Source organism: Rhyacophila brunnea, unplaced genomic scaffold (genome assembly GCF_057557595.1).
Source record: "Rhyacophila brunnea isolate RB1 unplaced genomic scaffold, BYU_Rbru_1.0 scaffold_18, whole genome shotgun sequence".
In the NCBI taxonomy this organism is placed as follows: domain Eukaryota; kingdom Metazoa; phylum Arthropoda; class Insecta; order Trichoptera; family Rhyacophilidae; genus Rhyacophila; species Rhyacophila brunnea.
The window spans coordinates 12,804,699-12,822,923 of record NW_028232837.1 but is presented as its reverse complement, the minus strand read 5'-3'; the positions used below and the strand labels follow the sequence as shown (position 1 = coordinate 12,822,923).

At 34.7% G+C, this 18,225-nt stretch overlaps 1 protein-coding gene across 1 annotated transcript in view; it reads left to right on the top strand.

Moving 5' to 3' along the window:
• LOC147073217 (RING finger protein 17-like) overlaps positions 1-18,225 on the top strand; it is a 56,329-nt gene that overhangs the window by 8,749 nt on the left and 29,355 nt on the right. The window contains exons 6-12 of the mRNA XM_085945359.1: positions 4,535-4,786; positions 7,592-7,692; positions 10,859-11,034; positions 12,652-12,735; positions 14,236-14,397; positions 15,359-15,506; positions 16,716-16,841. Of these exons, the coding sequence (XP_085801485.1) occupies positions 4,535-4,786; positions 7,592-7,692; positions 10,859-11,034; positions 12,652-12,735; positions 14,236-14,397; positions 15,359-15,506; positions 16,716-16,841 (1,049 nt within the window). The remainder of the gene's footprint in view (positions 1-4,534; positions 4,787-7,591; positions 7,693-10,858; positions 11,035-12,651; positions 12,736-14,235; positions 14,398-15,358; positions 15,507-16,715; positions 16,842-18,225) is intronic.

The window sequence follows — 18,225 nt, the reverse complement described above, 5'->3', positions numbered from 1 at the left end:
TAAAAAATTTTACATTTTTTTCACCTATTAAATGTTTTATATTGAAATTATGCTTTTTACGGAAAAAAGTCTCGAGTGGGTGGTATGTACCTATAAAAAAAATTTCGAGTGGAAAAGGTTAAGCTTTATTATAATATTAAGTCGATAAAACGCTGAAATATAATGTTATTTTCATTCTAACATCTAACATTATTTTTAATATTTGTTGTAAATATTGACTATTATATAGACAATAAATTAATTGATTATGCACATCTTTAAGTTTTAACGAGGGAAAAATTATTTTCTTTTAATAAACATCATAAGGCATAATAATTATTCTCAATCTATATTAAAAATGTGTCAAGCGCGAAATGTATAAGGTACAACTACTGAGAAGATAGAAGCATATTAAACTGACTTGCTTATTTACTCCAACAAATCGTAACGTACGTCTATTCCTTTGCGCATTTAATTCAACTGTGCGGCGTCCAATCCTCCCGGAGGCCAATTGGGTCGGCGTCCAATTGGACCGGCGTCCGATTATACCGGCGGCCAATTACCGGAGGCCAATCGCCGGAGGCCAGTTCGCGGTGCCAAATCGTCCTAGACCCAACTTTTCATCACCTTTTTCCTATTATATATGGGCGCATAGTAACCAGTGGCGGCCGGTGACAAGAATATGAGGGAGTGCAAAAAAAACTCACCTATTTATGCAAGAAGTACCCATCTTCCATCGATTTTGAAAACACGTCGATAACACGAACATTAAAGTCTGGTGTTGACGATATCAATTGTTTTTCTATACTTAACATCGCAAGAGCATTTAGCCTGTCTTGAGTCATTGTATTTCTCAAAAATTACTTAACCTTTTCTAAAGTTGAGAAACAACGCTCACTTCCTACTGAAATCATCGGGATTGTACAAATTATTTTTAATAGGGTAACATTTTTGCCAAATACTTCCAGTAAATTATTATTAGTGAAAAGTTGAAGTAGCAATAATGCTCCAACAGTAACGTAGAAATCTTCTCTACTGTATACGACTATTAGTTCATTTTTAAGTTTAAATTTGTCACGTTAATAATAATTATTCATTATTTATAATTAAGTATTAAATTACCCGATTTAAAAAAATTCATTTACTAAAATATAAAGCCAGCCGGCTAGGTAGGCGGCTAGCTCTCTTCAGTACACATTTTAAATATACGTATGATTTTGAAATGATTAATGCGAAACATAGCTGATAATTTGGCATAATTCGGTCGCGTTGTTTACGGAACTCTAACTGTGACCGCCGATTTTTAAAAATTCATTGCGTGCAGCCGCATTGTAGATATGTTTCAGACAATGCATATTTACATATTCCCCAAAGTTTTAACGATTGTCACCTCCGCGCATTGCCAATCTGCCCCTATGTTAAACGTCGAACTGCAAAAAATGATATAAACTTTGCAACGAAGGAATTTCGGCACATTTAACATGATGAGTGGCATGCTTATTGAACATATTTAAGCCGAAACGTCGATATTGAGTGGGAAAAATCAATATCTTCGGTATTTTCTTTAAAATCAGCCCATGTCAGATTCAAATCGCAGAACGTTCCCGCGACACGACAGTGCTGTGATCTGTCATATAAAATCGCAACTTCGTTTAATGAATGCATTGTCACGATACCTACGATGACGTTATTGCATTGAATCGTCGATTTATGCTCTAAATTCCCATTGATGACATTCTGCCGCTACGGCAGCTATCCAAGGTAGGGTTGTATCAAAGTATTAGCACTTATTGTGATCCGAAAGCAGTATTTATACTTACCCACCTATAGAATAGATGATGCGCCGATGTGAATAATAATTGCTTCATGAATTCGACTCGGAAAATTAATTCCCATTAAACTATAGGACAGTGGGTAGTTATCGACATACTACCTACACAGTTACCTACTTAATGATAAGGTTAATGATACCTACCTAATCTCAAAATGACCACGAAAGAAATGGGGCCTTTTTATCGTACTTACTTACCTATCAAAATAGGTACCACCTAATCTCAAATCGACCACGAAATAGGGCCCCATTATCGTTTCAAATAAGAAAAATTATAAATAGGTAGTTAGGTACCGTTCAATGAATGAATACCTGGCTGAGCTAATAATGTCGGCCAATGTAAACTGTCATCCGTCTCGATGTGAATCGCTCATTAAAATAACGATGAACAATAATAATTCCACTTGTAAAATTCTCATTCAACGACAGTACCTATGCTCCATTTCCTTCTTATTGAATAGATACCTACCTACCTATCTGTACAAAATAAACGTAATAATAAATATTATAAGTCCTATGTAACTAGGTACCTACTTCAATACGACAAATACTAGGATAATTAATTGTTAAAAGCTACCCACCCACCTACGTCTACAATTCTACACCTAAGTACCTATTTATTCTCAATAACAGCGTTTCTGTGAAATACCCACCTGATTAAAAAAATCAACAAGCTGAACTGAACTGTGTGTACATCAAATTTAAGATACCTACCTATTGAAACACTAATAGTAATAGGGTAATCTCAAAATGAAAATAAAAAAATTAATCCACCAACGTTAGCATAATAATATCGGCGAAATCGGTGAAACCGGGAGCGGCTTACGTTGAACTAAACTTACTAAACTAACCGTTTGATAAATAAGTCGGGAATATGTTTTTATTTTTGCACGGCATGCATCGACATGACATTAGTCATCAATAATTAGGCTTCCAACTATATCTCGACGCGTGGCCTAAGCGCTTGTGTTGGAATATTTATATCGGCCAGTGTATGGTTTTATTGTCCGAACGCCGAGTTAAGCTTTGTGTGCTATGGCATTAGGTACAGGCAACCTCCTGAAGAATTAACTTGGAAAATATCATTTCCAACGAAGATTCATGTAGTCTTATAGAACATTGTTGGTTTTGATTCTACTAGCCTCATTTGCTGTTGTGAATTTTTAAATGTATGCGTGAAAAATAGTGTAAGCTCAAGGTACACTTTGAATTTTGCTCCTTGCCATGTCTCACCGATGGAGGGATGTGTGTATTAGTCGCGTCTCATTGGTGTAGTTACGTGTGTATTGGTAGACGGTGGCGTTGCGCGTCGAAATCACTATTGCTCGAATGCGCGCGGAATTCAAAATGATTGATTTCATATAAGTTTTCGATATCGCATTTTTCGGAATACATGGGGGTTGTATATTATATATTTTTATTTAATCGATGATGGGAGTGCAGTGCACACTTTGCTCCTTTACTAGAGCCGTCCCTGATAGTAACGTGGCTTCGGGAGGCGGGAATTAACATAATCTCGCATGTATCACTGACTTCCGCATTTACCCCGCCTACTACTTATAGGTTCTCATTGCTTTCCCAAGTACATTTCCCAAATCCAAACAGTCCACTTGAGTCTAGCGATAAACACCTGGCCTGCAGCTGCAACTACGGATAGTCACCTACGAGTAATTGCGCATCCGCATGTGGTTCTCGAGTGCGTGTAGCTTGACGGTCATAATTATTAGTGTCAGTTGAGGTTCTAATATATTATGATCACGTTATGTGCTGTCACAGTGAATTGCCGCTGGGAAATGGGAAAAAAGTGTGTAATGTCGTTTTTCTTGGTATTTAAAATGTTATCAGACTGATGCTCCCATCCCGTAGCACATTTTGAACGTTTAAACGAACATCGTCAGTTAGCAAAATCTGCCGAAATCACCAGAACAACAATGGGGTCACCTCAAGCGTACACTGCGCTTGCGTCGACACCCGCATGACTCAATGAATGTTTTTATCGTTTTCGACATGCCAACACATTTTTGACTCCTGTCAAAATCGCGTGTTTTTATGTTTAGTGGTTGGCTCTATGTATTTTCTATAAGAATGTTGTCTATTATCTATGGTCTGCTGGCAGGGTTCTATTCAAAATATTATCTCAACACATACGTATAAGCACGTAACTGCGTTTTTGGATATTTTCACTTGATTGGCCTTTATTAAATACAGCATTAAAAATTAGCATTGTGGTGAAAATTTATTAAAATCGTACTACTGAAAAGCACCATTTTGCAGATACGGACTTATACGTAGGGGGTGTCGACCTATGGATGCAATATCACAAGTAATTTTAACGTACGCACACGTAAAAACTGTTAAACTTAATTGAATTTGTACAGATAGTGATCATTCAAAATATTCTGCGAAATGACGAAACCATAGACTAACTTTGTCACTGTACCGGCATGTGACAGTATGTGATCGTAATGTAATTGCAGCATTAGTGGCCATCGTTGCAAATGTCAGTACTGCGAGCAGGACGGCATGAAGATTTGAATTCGAGTACGAGAGGTATGCAGTGATTATCATGCGCAGAATGTTGTTTTCAAGCGGTGACACTTAGATTTAAACATGTACAACGTTAACAGGACGTTTTTAACAATTTTCACATTTGACCAGATATGTTGTCTGTTATATCGAGATTCTACTGTACTGATGAATATACTTTGGATTTTTATTTTTTAGGAACTTAATATGAAACTAAACAGCCCACGTCTTCCGTCGTTCCATGAAAAGGTGAACAGTAACCCCGTTGGGGAACATTTCGCCTTGCTGTATGCCCGCTTGCACCGAATGGAGAAGCGCCTGCTTAAAGAGTATGACGACGGCAAGAAAACTTACTCTAACATCCTGGGACAACTGACAGGAATCTCCGATCAGATAAATACATTCATAGAGTTCTTCCAAAGCAATTTGACAACCGAACAAAAGGAACATGTGAGTTTTCATCATTTAATTGTATGAAATGGAACGAAAAAAAGGACCTCTGGTCTACTCTATCTGCAGGTTCGTTTGAAGAGAACTTCACACTTGTCTTCTACTGTGACATTCCACAAAAAAATTTCAGATTCATGCAATTAGTCAATTACATACATAATACAGTAAAACCTCGTTAATACGGATTTCACGGGACCGAAAATCGAAAAAAAAAAATACGATATGTATGGGGGAAAAAATACTAAAATTGAAGAAAATTTTTATTTTCATTAGTTTTCATGCCTACCAAATTTCCGATACAATTCTTTCAAATTAAAATCTGTGCAAATACCATGCATCATTAATCCATTAATTGAACTCACCAAGGGGTGAGTAGGTATTTACCACCACGTTTTGAGCTAGAATTATAAAAAAATACGAAATATTTTTTATTTTTCCAATTTGTCAACACATTAGTTCTTTAGTAAAACTATGTTAAAATCCAATAAAAAAAATCATCAATTAAATACCTACAGCCCTGAAACAGGTGAGTTATTGTTTTTCCTTTGAGTGGAGTACAGTTGTGCCACTGATGTGTTAATGGGTCATAAAATGTCAGGATTATTTTTATTACCTTCGTAAATTAAGCAATTTATTATGTTTGAAAATGTCTATCACAAATTTCAATGACTGGCTCATGAAATAGTGTACTTTATTACGATGTATTGAATATTTTTATATGCCAGTACTCTGAATTAATTACGAATTAAAGGTAAGGTATGGTTTTATATGAAAATAATTTTCAAGGGACTTTTTTTTCGCGAAAATTTCGATTTACGGCAAATTTCGAATTATCCGTGTTCTTATTAACATGGTTTTACTGTAAACTATTTTTTTTATTCAATGAATACTTTTGATTTAAAATACAAAAGCCGACTGCTAAAATTATCGCAATTTGTAAAGCGCTTCAAGAAAATGCTAAACTACTAGTAAATTTCATCATAATTAGAAAGGATACATATAGCAGTGGCGAAGGGTGGAGGTAGGCTGTTAAGATCCGCCATAAATAGTGCACATTAAACTTTTTCAGACATACATATTTGTTTTCATTTAAATAAGACTACAATTTACAGATAGTGTTGGTTAGTTTTCAAAATTCAATTAAACCCTGAGAAACCAAGCCATAATAGATAATAGTCAAAAAATACATGTCTATTTATAAAATATCTAAAATTATGCAATTAAATCATACATAACTTTGAATATTTTATAAATAGAATAATATTTTTTATTTATTATAGTTTGGTTTAGTCAGGGCTTAATGAATTTAAAAAAATAACCAACAACATATTGTGTAATATGTATTTTTAATCCAACGAAAACAAATAACTATGAATGAAAAAGTACACACAATTTTGTCGTATTCCCCAAATTAGACCAAAATTATTATGGTTTCGTTTAGGCATGGCTTAATCGATTTTTAAAAACTAACTAACACCATCTGTAAATTGTAGTCTTAGTTCATTAAAAAAAAATACATATGACTAAAAAAGTTTAGTGTGCACTATTTATAGCGAATCTTAACAGCCTACCTCCACCCTTCGCCACTGACATATAGCATAGTTGGTAGAGCACATTGGCGCAATATATAAATTACATAAGTACATGATTCTACGTGTAAATATTTCTAAAATAAGCATTAGATACTCAAATTCATAGGACTGAATAGTATATAATTAAATTCAACTGCAATTTCTTATATCACGCATCTCACATTGCTGTATCAAAGTAGACATTTGAATATATTATGATATTCCCTCATAAATTTTATGTGGGCAGCCAAAATCAATACATTGACCATTATTTTTATGATGAATAATTACATAAAACATCGACAAATGCGTATCTAGGTGTAGGTTATGTAAACAAAGCAGCAGACTTCAAACCAGATTGCAACCTGCCATTTTGTTTATGTGGCTGTCAATAGAAGAAAAAAATAATGATGTTCTTACTAATGCACCCACTTAAAATCATTTGATTCAAAAATCGAAATGCCTTCAAAATTCCTAATGCGGAATGCGTAAGATATAACTCGTATATTTTTAGAGCCCAAACTATTTGGATAGTGTTACTAACCTGTATCAAATCAGGTGGCGGCGGCAGGTGAGTTCAAATTTGTAGCGGTAGAATAATAACGATCAAATTCATCCATTGTTTAAGATATCAAGTTACTCTGCGATTATACATTCCATTGTTATATCCATTTTTACAACACAAAAAACCACTCAATTATATAGTATCGAAATTAGTAAATTTCTGGAAAGGGGGTATGTAGCCAGAATAATAACGATCAAATTCATCCATTGTTTAAGATATCAAGTTACTCTGCGACAGAGACTGTATAGTATTACATATAACAATACTTTAGTAGTATTACGGGTATGAGCTGATTAATCACTTTTCATGTATTATATTTTTGTACGACTATAATAATAAATAATATTTCTTTTCGCTATTCAATTTAAAACGCTGATTTTATATTTAGATTAATATGATTATGTAACAGAATTTAATGCTAATGTACTAACTTTTATTGTATAAATAACGAAGAGCAATTTATCTCAATGTCACTCGAATCAGAGTACTTAGCTAGTAACTATCATGTATAATATACTATTGTACCGATACGCTGCTAATAAATCTCACCCCGCTACATCGTAGACTTCGTCATTATCATCATCCTCTACCTACACATCGAACACCACACACCGAGTGACACCAACAAATTCTTTGATTGTAAGCTTGTGTTTTTATTTTATTTTTCAGATTGATTATAACTCGTTTGCGAAATTATTGCAACCAACTGTTGACTTTCCATGGTATCTGGCCGACAGCTTAGTCACAGATGATACAGAATCTTCCGTTTCGTAAGTTATTACATATTCTAGTTTAGTTTTCGCAGATGTGACGTGGAATATGAGCTGTATAGTAACAAGAGATCGCCGATTATTCAGAATATTTAAAACTAGCAATGATATCCATATAATCTAAAATTCCCTATAGAGTGTTCAATGCTGCTAGTATATACTAAAAATCGGGCCTCTGACTCCTGACGAATCGCGGTTGAGGAGGGATGGAATGTTTTTAGGGAGGGTAGTTTCAGGATGAACACTGATTTTACAGTAGAAATTACAAATTGGTTTTCAGTACAATTTCTTCACGACGTCGCGTGGCGGAAAAATGTTTCCATTAAGAACGCGATTTAATCTTGTGGCAGTATGGTAAATACTGAATCAAATATATATATGTCATGAGGCCCAACGACAGTAGTGTAGTACATAGTAATTGAAGAAAAACAATCACAAACATCCAGGCTTTGGGAAAAGCCAGCGATTTATGCACTGGACTACAAGAGCCGCTCGAGGGGATATGCATCATATATCGAAACACTATTGACAGCGGGGATTGAAATATGTACATAATATAGCAGTGTTATAATAGTATTATAAATTGATTGCCCGCTTGCGTAGCCGTACGTGGTGCTAATACGTAACCAGCTATGGCTCAATCCAATCAAAAAAGGCTCCAAATAATTTCGAACATTTCACGGATACATCATGACGTATTGTAAAAAACACACAATGTCAAAACCAACATCATACTATCACGTTACCTGTAGATATTTAAGCAGTGGCGGCTCGTGGATATTGTATCTGGGGGTGCTGCGGTTGATTAAAAACAATTGTTTATTTGGATTATATTTTACTATTAACGCGGCCGCCGTGTAAGTTTCAATATGAAAGAAGTCTGCGATACATTTTTTCTGAATGCTATTCGAGCACTAAATCATTTATAATAATATGTATTCATGTATTTTTTCACCATCCTACCAAAAGTACAGTGGGCATCCATTGTTTGTTCGGTCAGTTCATAAAAATTACAAAATTCATTTTGTAATGTGATATATGAATCATAAAACAACTAAAAGAAATATCAGAATTTAAAATGTGTCATAAAATTAATGTTTTATTATTTTTATGACTCTTTGGTCTCCAGTTCGACAGCAGAGCAATTATGACTTGTGAGTTATTAGGGTATGACATAATTATAAACAAGTGCTGACACTAAAATAAATGTTGGTCACACCCAACACACAGTGAATATAGTGCTTTGTCTACACCAGACGAAATATGACAGGAAAAAATTTGGAATAAATCGTAAATTTGGTTCCAAACTTTCGGCCGATGGAGTTTTCGCATAGGTATGGTGGGCCGAAATATTGGCCGAATGGGAGTAAAAGGGTTAATACTATTAATAACGTTTGCATATTTTGGATTCGATTTTAATTTAGTGTTCTTTTGTTTGACCTCCTATTAGTATTATTTTCATATTGCCATATTATTGTATTACACAGATATTTTAATATTAAAAAGATAATTACTTATTATTTTTTTAAATATCTAAGATAAATGTATCCACGAAGCGACTTTGTGCGAAGCCGGGTACCTCAGCTTGTATATTATATTTATTCATTCCGTGTGGATGCATCTTTACTACATATTTACGACTTTCAATAATGAGCTCGATTTATGACTTTCAAACAATTGGGGTGACACATGTGACATGAGTAATAAATGACATAATCCAGAACACAAGTTCAAGTACATATTTAGAAATGTTTCGACGACCGGTTTTGGTTGTCTTTTATTCCCGCAAACATGATGTTGTAAAGATCGCGGTGAATATTCAACTTTACACGGTAAATGACTTGGCGCACACTCAACTAGAATGGAAATATTTCGTATTTCAACTGATGCATTCGTACCGGCGAATCTCAATAGATCGAGAGGGTTCGAAAGATCGATGTTTATGAAATTAAAACAACATATTTTTGACAAAGTTATATAAGTGGAAGTAGGCGGCTGGATCGGGCTATTTTTTAATAAAATTCTCAGTGCCGCATGAAAAATATTTCTTGCGTTATCCACAGGTCAAGGTTTGCGTATCTGACCGCTATACGGTCGCCGTAAAGAGTTGCTCTCGACAGCTGTCGCAGTCAGAGCCTATACTATACCCGACAACGTTCGCAACACGAAAAAATACTGTCAGCAGCAGTACCAGACTAGCTCCTAACTGCGAGCCCTGCTCTCCGCGCCCCTCCTTCGCCCATCTAGCATATTCCATCGAAAATGGTACAGCATAAAATCACGTCACTTTTCTGATATTAGTATCGCGGTGTATGATAATTATTGGATGTATCGGTGTGCGGGCGAGCTTAACACCCTCAAATAATATTGATATTTTCATATAATATACATAAATTTATGTATATTATAATATTACATTATTCTCAATTTGCTTGGGGGTGCTGCAGTTCCGCAGTGCATATGGACGAGCTGCCACTGTATTTAAGCCTAATGGGCCGTCCTGTGCATACAGCGATGTAATTTAAAAGAAAATATACGTTCAATTTAGGTGTGCTGAACTCAAAGGACCAACTACAATGAAACTTCTTCGTGAGGCGGCCAAGGTCCACATCTCATTGTAGAGCCAATTTAAAAAAATATATAAAATAATGGACCGGAAGTGTGGCGTCATTATAATACGAAGCATTAAAGCTGCGTTTTGAAAATTGGCTGAATTGTATATAATATCGAAGCCATGTGCAAAGGTAAAATTTCTCATACAAAACTGAAGCAAGGTGATTTTCTCATATAGAATAGCTTATTTCAAAAATTACCCTCATGGCTGCTCCGCGTTTGATTCTCATTGAGGTCACAATACGTTTATGTGATATTCTCAAAGCCTGGATTTATATGATTGTTTTATTTCTACTACTACACTACTAAACTGTCATTGGGCCTCATGGGCTCTTTTGTTGTTGTTCACGGGGTTGTGATTCCCTGCACTAGAATTCCACTTATCCGGCACGGAGGGAGAAGCAAACAAATTTTTATATTAAAAGAATATAATATAACAAGCGTTAAGCGATCCAATTGGTATCTGAATTGTTGTGTGTAGTTGTGTAATAATTATTTGTGATATTTGAGTGTGTTCATGTAATTAGAGCATCCGTTTCATTTAATTTTACAGTGTTGAAGTCAACAAGGAGATATTCGATATAGTTGATAGCCATTGCACAGTAATCGTGAAGAGCAAAGAAATGGAACTGTTACCGACTTCAAAGCTGCCTCCAGAAGTTGAAGTTGCCCCCATTGAACGGCCGCTGGATTCTTCTATTCCTAATACAGGTCCAAATCTTGATACAGGTAAGATTTCTATGAAGGAAATCTCTTTTTGACAATGTAAAAACTCCTTTTGGACATTATCTTTTGTACTAAACTAGGGATCCCGAGCTATTTTCGATACCTACGAAACCCGGGATTGATAAACATAATCATTTTTTATGGAAAATAAAATAAAAACAAAAATATAACAGAAAAAATACTTTTTTTTTTTTTTTTTTTTCGACCATGTCTGATCCTAATAGGATCATATGGGCCTCCACAGAGTAGAGGTTTGTATTAACAGATTTTGTTTTTTTACGAGAAATGGATGTCAGCCACTTGCTCAACCTATTAGGTCCATACCCTGACTCACACACAAATTGAAAAACAATATGTGTACTTGTCAGACCCAGGATTCGAACCTGAGACCCACGGCGTGATAGTCCAACGCTTATGCCGCGTGGCCACACTTTTAATAACAAATAACTACATTAGAAATAAACTAAGTTTGATGTATACCCATGTATGTGTAAGGAGCCAATTCATTTTTAGTTATCACATAAATTAATAAAAATGAGGAAGATTGTAAAAAAAACAATGCTTCGCACTATTAACAAAGTAATTTCACCATGATCTCATACGTTTTACGGCAGTTTCATATTTGGCTGACTAATTAGATTTATGAAGCGGAAAGGCCAAAGTACACCATGATTTGCTTTACTATTTCAAATCTCGCTAACCCATTCATTAAGTTTTTACTTTCAGAAACAGCAATCTCATATTAAATTCACATTATTATTTATAATACAATATTATTTACTCCATTAAACTTATGTATTTCCAAGATTGAACGTATACAATATTAACAATAAATATCTTAAATAGTATAAATTATACTATATTTATTTTTGACTGATTTTATCAACGTTATTTGTAAATATAAAAATTTTATATTAACAATGAAAAAAAATGCCAATCCCGGGATTGTCAAATTGTAATCCCGAAATCCCGGGATCAGAATTTTGGCTCGGGATTGGATTCCCTATACTAAACTGTTTCCCATTAATATGGTTTTATAGACTGCAGAAAAGATGGTAATTTAGTTGTGCCAAGTCATTTGAATATGTTAGATGCGCCATGACCCCCATTTTAAACTGCCTCAGTTTTTTTTTGGGAATCGTTTTTGCCCTATGAGGTTCTAGTGTTATGATGAAGATGATAACGTCTTCTGTTGGTTTTTTTTCTTTAATTGATTGCTTTGCCGGTCATGGGACATGGTAAAATATTAGTGTAATTTTTTTCTTTCTTCTATGTCTGATCCAAATAAGATCATATGGGCCACAGAGTGGAGGTTTGTATTAACCGATTTTTGTTTTTACGAGAAATGGATGTCAGCCACTTGCTCAACAAACTCTGACTCATACACAAATTGAAAAACAATATGTGTACACAATATGGGGCAGGCCCAGGATTCGAACGTGGGACCCACAACGCTAATAGCCCGACGCTTAAGCAGCGCGGCCATCTTGGCTGTAGAATAGTACCATTTAGAGATAGATTAGAATCAGTTTGATTTAACCGTGGTTGAAAGATACAAGATTGTTTCAAGACAGTGGAAAATGACAACAACTCCCCTAACTGAGCTGTATTATTTTTCAGCCACACCAAAGCTTACAGCCAGTGGTACCGTGCGGCGCATGTATAACCCTCCGGAAAATAAAACTATCAAAAGTCTTTTTGTTGGTGAGTATATTATACATAAGTTATTATCCCCTACCAGTCCTCTTGAATTTCAGGACTTACTCCATTCATTCTTCGCCTAACTCCAGGTTGCTTCCGCTTCAGGATTTTTGGAACCCTCTCATCGGGCACTCTCTCAATGTGAAACCCACCCACCACAGTACAGAATTTGCCTATGAATTTTAGTATGTAAGGCTTATTTTGGAAATAGCAAATAGGAAATGGAAATAGCAATAGGTGTAAACTGTTGCACTTCTGCAGCTTCATTCAAACCTGCTATAAGTGTTCCCAAACATGGTTGTATCCGTGATAAATGATATCTCTATTCAGCCCATGTTCGAATCCACAAATGATGATGCCTTTGTAGGCTACATAACCATCACATTCACATACATCTTACTGTCAAATAGTATATAGAAATCGTATTAATTACATTGTGAATATGCTTAAAAGTTACTTACGATTCTAGTAGCGAAGGGTGGAGGTAGGTTGTTCAGATCCGCCATAAAAAGTGCACATTAAACTTTGTTAGTCATACGTATTTGTTTTTATTTAACTGCTACAATTATTTACCGATGGTATTGGTTAGTTTTTAAAAAGCAAATAAACCCTGCCGATAATACAGTTGAACTTGGTTATTACGATCACGGATATAGTGTTATCTCGGATTTAACGAGGAAACAGTCGTTGACTCATTTCATTTTCATTCTCTCCTTCATTTTCTCCATACATTTATTCACTTTTATAACGCGCTACTTATCGGATATACCAAACTAAAATATCGTCAAAATTTTTCTTAAAATTGTTAATGTGTTGATCGTTCTAAAGCATTTTCGACCCTATGCAATAAAATTCGACCGTAGACCGATGCCGCCAGGATCGGATTACGTTTATGACACTAGTTAAGTGTCTAAGTACCTAATTGGTGTTTTCAAAAAATGTCCACGCATTATGGTTGAAATTTCATGTAAAAATTCGAAGCTGAAGTCAGTAGGTACCTACCAGCGTTCATTACAATAAACAACTTCTTCTGTAGTTTATGAATGCCATGCTTGTTTCGGGGAAAAATTCTTATTGTGTATTTTTGTTTGAATTGCGACTTTTTGTGTTATGTGACCACTCATTTAAAAATACCTATTCTCTGATATGGCGAGTAATGTTTATAACGAGCAAATTCAGTCGGTCCCATCTTCCTCGTAATAACCAAGTTCGACTGTATGTTATTTTATTACAAATTGAGAATTTTTTTTTATTGACACGAGTGGCATAAGTTTAGGCGGTTACAACATTTGGCTGAAATATTTTTTGTCATGTTACAAATGGGTTAAAAATTAGTTTTGAATTATTTTGATATCAAACAATTTGTTGGGATTTATGATACTTGGCCAGTTCGTGTAAGAGTATGCAATAAGTCCATCGCTATCAAAATGTTACTTTGATGAAAAGTGAGGGTTATTATTAATTATTACCGGGCGAAGATGTAAGGGGTTGTTTTGTTTGCAGGCGCTGTGGACCACGTGATGGTGACACATATCAACACGCCGCATGATTTCTACGTTCAGCTCACTAGCGTTCAGCCGATACTCAAGGAGTTGTGTGAGAAGTTCAACAAGAATGCTAAACAACAGAATTTTCTCACTCCAGGAGTTGACGACATTGTTGCAGGTAAAGGATTCCTACAGTACCACCAGACAGTGGCAGACTCATCAAGTAGCTGTTGTTTAGCATCTATCTTTGCACAAGAATATTTTAAATACGAAAATTTTTCTTACATAATGCATAAGGGCCAAGTGCAAAGATAATGTGATTAAAAAATTAAGTTGACGTAATACAAAACTAACTAATAATGAATCCTATTCATAGTTGACAGCTTAGCAAAACAATAAATAACATGGCAATGCCGCTTTCGGTGATCGGAAGTCCTGCCATTTTATATTTTGGAATAGACATTTCACGATAAGACTTTTTTAATTAAATAAACTATTTTGTCTATTCAACGAATAATTCGCAAGATTTTACAATGTAACATTCCTTATTGAAGCTACTTAATTTGAAAATACCTCAGATATTATAATATATATTTATTAGATAAAGAAATATGAAAAAACTCGGGGATCTAACCCACATCCACTGGATTAGCGAAGTGTTTTCAATAATTTATGTATGTTCTATAAAGAATGTTACATTCTCAAATCTTATGAATTATATGTATATTATGATATAAACTAGCTGTAAAAATATTCATTACCTACCTGGTAACACTGAAATATTTCTAGAAAATTTGGTTCTGGTTGGGGTGGTGGGTGATTAGGATTTTCAAAAACTAGCGATCTGGCAATATTTTATCTTGCACTACACTACTGAATAAGACATTTTTAGTATGGCTAGTCTTTCGTGTTTGTGTAGATAATCAATATTCAATACCGTTTTACAACAGGGGCAGGAATACAAATCAAATACCTTGTATGCTGAAAACATAATTTTAAATGAGGTATTTATGTTAAGTAGTTTACGTATTAACTTATTTAAATATTTTAATCTAAACAATCCACATAAATTCATTACCCATGACTCACCATGCCTCTATCCAACACACCATTGAACATATGCTTTGACTATTTTCTAGGAGGACTTTTCCTCTCCTACAACGACCAAGATAAGCAATGGGACAGGCTGAAGATAGTGTCGGAAGATCCACCTGTAAACGACACCGAAAAGTTCTACGACGTCACCTTCATTGATTATGGGCACACCGGAAAACTGACTGCAGACAAGTAAGCTCGACTGATTATTATTTCTTTCTCTGTATGGCTTGAGGAGTATAAAGCCGGGTACTCATTAGCGAGCCGTAACTGTGTCCGATACAGTAACAAGTATGGACGCTAAATAATTAGTTTGTGAACCTGCCGTGAGCAAATCGAGGTGCGCTCGCAGCGATCCATCATTTGTCCGTTGCTCGTGGTCGTAGAACATGACACCCGTTTCTCGCCGCGAACATTGAAAATACTTTGATACTGTTGTACATCTTTACACCTTCGGAAACTTACAATTACTTTGTAGTACGTACTCGGATATGAATATAGATGATTTGGTTTGATGTATTTTTTGAGAAAATAAATATAGTTTTTGAGAAGATGAATATAGATATAATACCATGTTATTTTAATCCATTGGTGATCGCCTGACGGACTTCTGGGATAATAGTGCTGATGACTTATTTAGATATGCGAAAAAGATACCTACTGCAAACTTGTGAAAGAATCCCCAGTAGTCAAATGGTTACATGTAAATTGTACGTATTACATTTCACCGTAGCACAGTTCTCTGTGAGCTTTCTTATCGGAAAGAGATGAAAAAATTACACCTTCATGGAGCATTTTCACAGCCGATTTTGGCAAAATTCATGAATTCAAGATTGAAAACCTAACCCAACAAATAATCCAACATATCGACTATTTTCAAAATTTGTTTGCCGCTGGCTTACTGTAAACTGACAAGAACCGTGTTTTATTTAGACATGACTTTTATCTCAGTACTATACAACTATATATTTCCGATACAAATTTCACGGTGAAGTGTGATACGGCGAACTGCATACCAACGTACAAATTTCCGGACACCTAGCCAAATATCTTAAGGATACAGCTAATCTATTTTGCACTGATGCTGCTTCTCTCGATCTAGTGTTCAGCCTAGGTCCAATCAAATTAATTACATATACCAAATCTGTAGGACTCATTCGTGTGAAATTCTTGTAATGACCTCTGATATGTTGATATTTGAAAACAGTAAGTAAATAAGAATTGCTTCTTGCGTATGTACCTATTTGGATTACAGATGGTTGGGCAAATGGGTCATTCCTCATTAAAAAGTGTATTATAAAACATACACTGGTGGCCTTAAAGATCCACATTGCATCATAGGATCATTTACAAAGAAAAAAATGTTTAATTGTTTGAATAATCTGATTTTTTTTTATCAAGGCTACGAGTGCTGCCACCTGATGAAATACCGCCATTGGCGCTGAAGTGTAGACTCGTCAATTGCGAACCCGTGTCCAAGACGTGGACCAACAACGACAGCCTTGCCATGCTTCGACTTGTCAGCAGGTACAATTTAAACCAATATCACTTCACATTTCAATACCAACCGAAATATTTTTTTTAGTCTTTAGGTCTTTCTACCCTTTGTCTCTCTGACTGAGTCCTGCAGTTGCTGCATTTCAGGTGGTTTGCCTTCTGCGAAAACCTTACGGAAGGAATATCCAAAAGCATCCATTTGTCGTGTGCATACTACAAAATAAACCAAGAAAATATTAATGTTACGTTACGGTTACATACCTTTAAATGGATGACATATCGACTGCCTCATGTAATAACACACCAATTCGAAATAGTGTGTTTTATTGTATATATTGTTATATGTTATATGTATATGTTATATATGTTATATATTGAGCTATTGTTGCATAGAAAAAAATACCACACCAGCCTATTTTTTTTTGGATTTTTTTCTCGAAAAACACCCAAAATACTGTTTAAAATAATACTCGTAAGTAGAGTTATGATTATATAACATTTTTTGTAAAATCTTAAATTACATGGAATAATAATCCACTTGTAGTTGGTGTGTTATTACTCGGAAAAAATATACATGCTCCCTACACAAATCATTTTAGTGTATCATTTAACTATGATTTCACCGTGGAATATGACACTAATTCAACTTTCACCTTCAAATCTCGCCTTTATCAACATATAACAACACTGTATTGAAAAATCATTATCCTTTGTAATGAATCGCACCTACTTTCATTATCACAAATTGCTTTTGTGTCAGTAAAATTGTATTATTTTTGTTATTGTGTACAAATGACTAATTTTAATATTATTATTAATACTATCGGCCTATGGTAGGTACTATTGGAATTTGAATTTAAATTCTACTGGATTTAAGTTATGAACCATTCCATTTAATTAATATGTCGCCAACTAGATCTCGGCGAATATTACAATAAGCTCAAGAGACTAATAAAATAAAGGATGGAAACAATAAAAAAATAAATCTCCTATTTCAGACAACACATTTTTAGGTTATAATTATAAATGATTCAACCTTAAATATTCTGTCTGTACTATTGGCTCCTACAGGATTTTCAATGTTTATAATATTCTGTGTTTCGTAATATAAACTATAACATCTTCCTATCATTAGTAAGCATCGTATAAATGCATATTTGCACCATTAGTTTCCAATTTACAACCTACAATAATTATTCTTCTTGTATTGATTCCATGACGACTTGTGATAAGTAAATAAGGTAATACTTGCCTATTTTTGCACATGTGTTGACCTTTTTACTATACTCGTACTTTTATGATAAATATGGTAGTAAAAATAGTCTAAAAGGTTTATTGCATGTTTGGGTAAAAATTGGATAGTCCAGGTTGATTTTATCCCCATCTGAAGACTCCGAATAGTCCTAGTGATCCT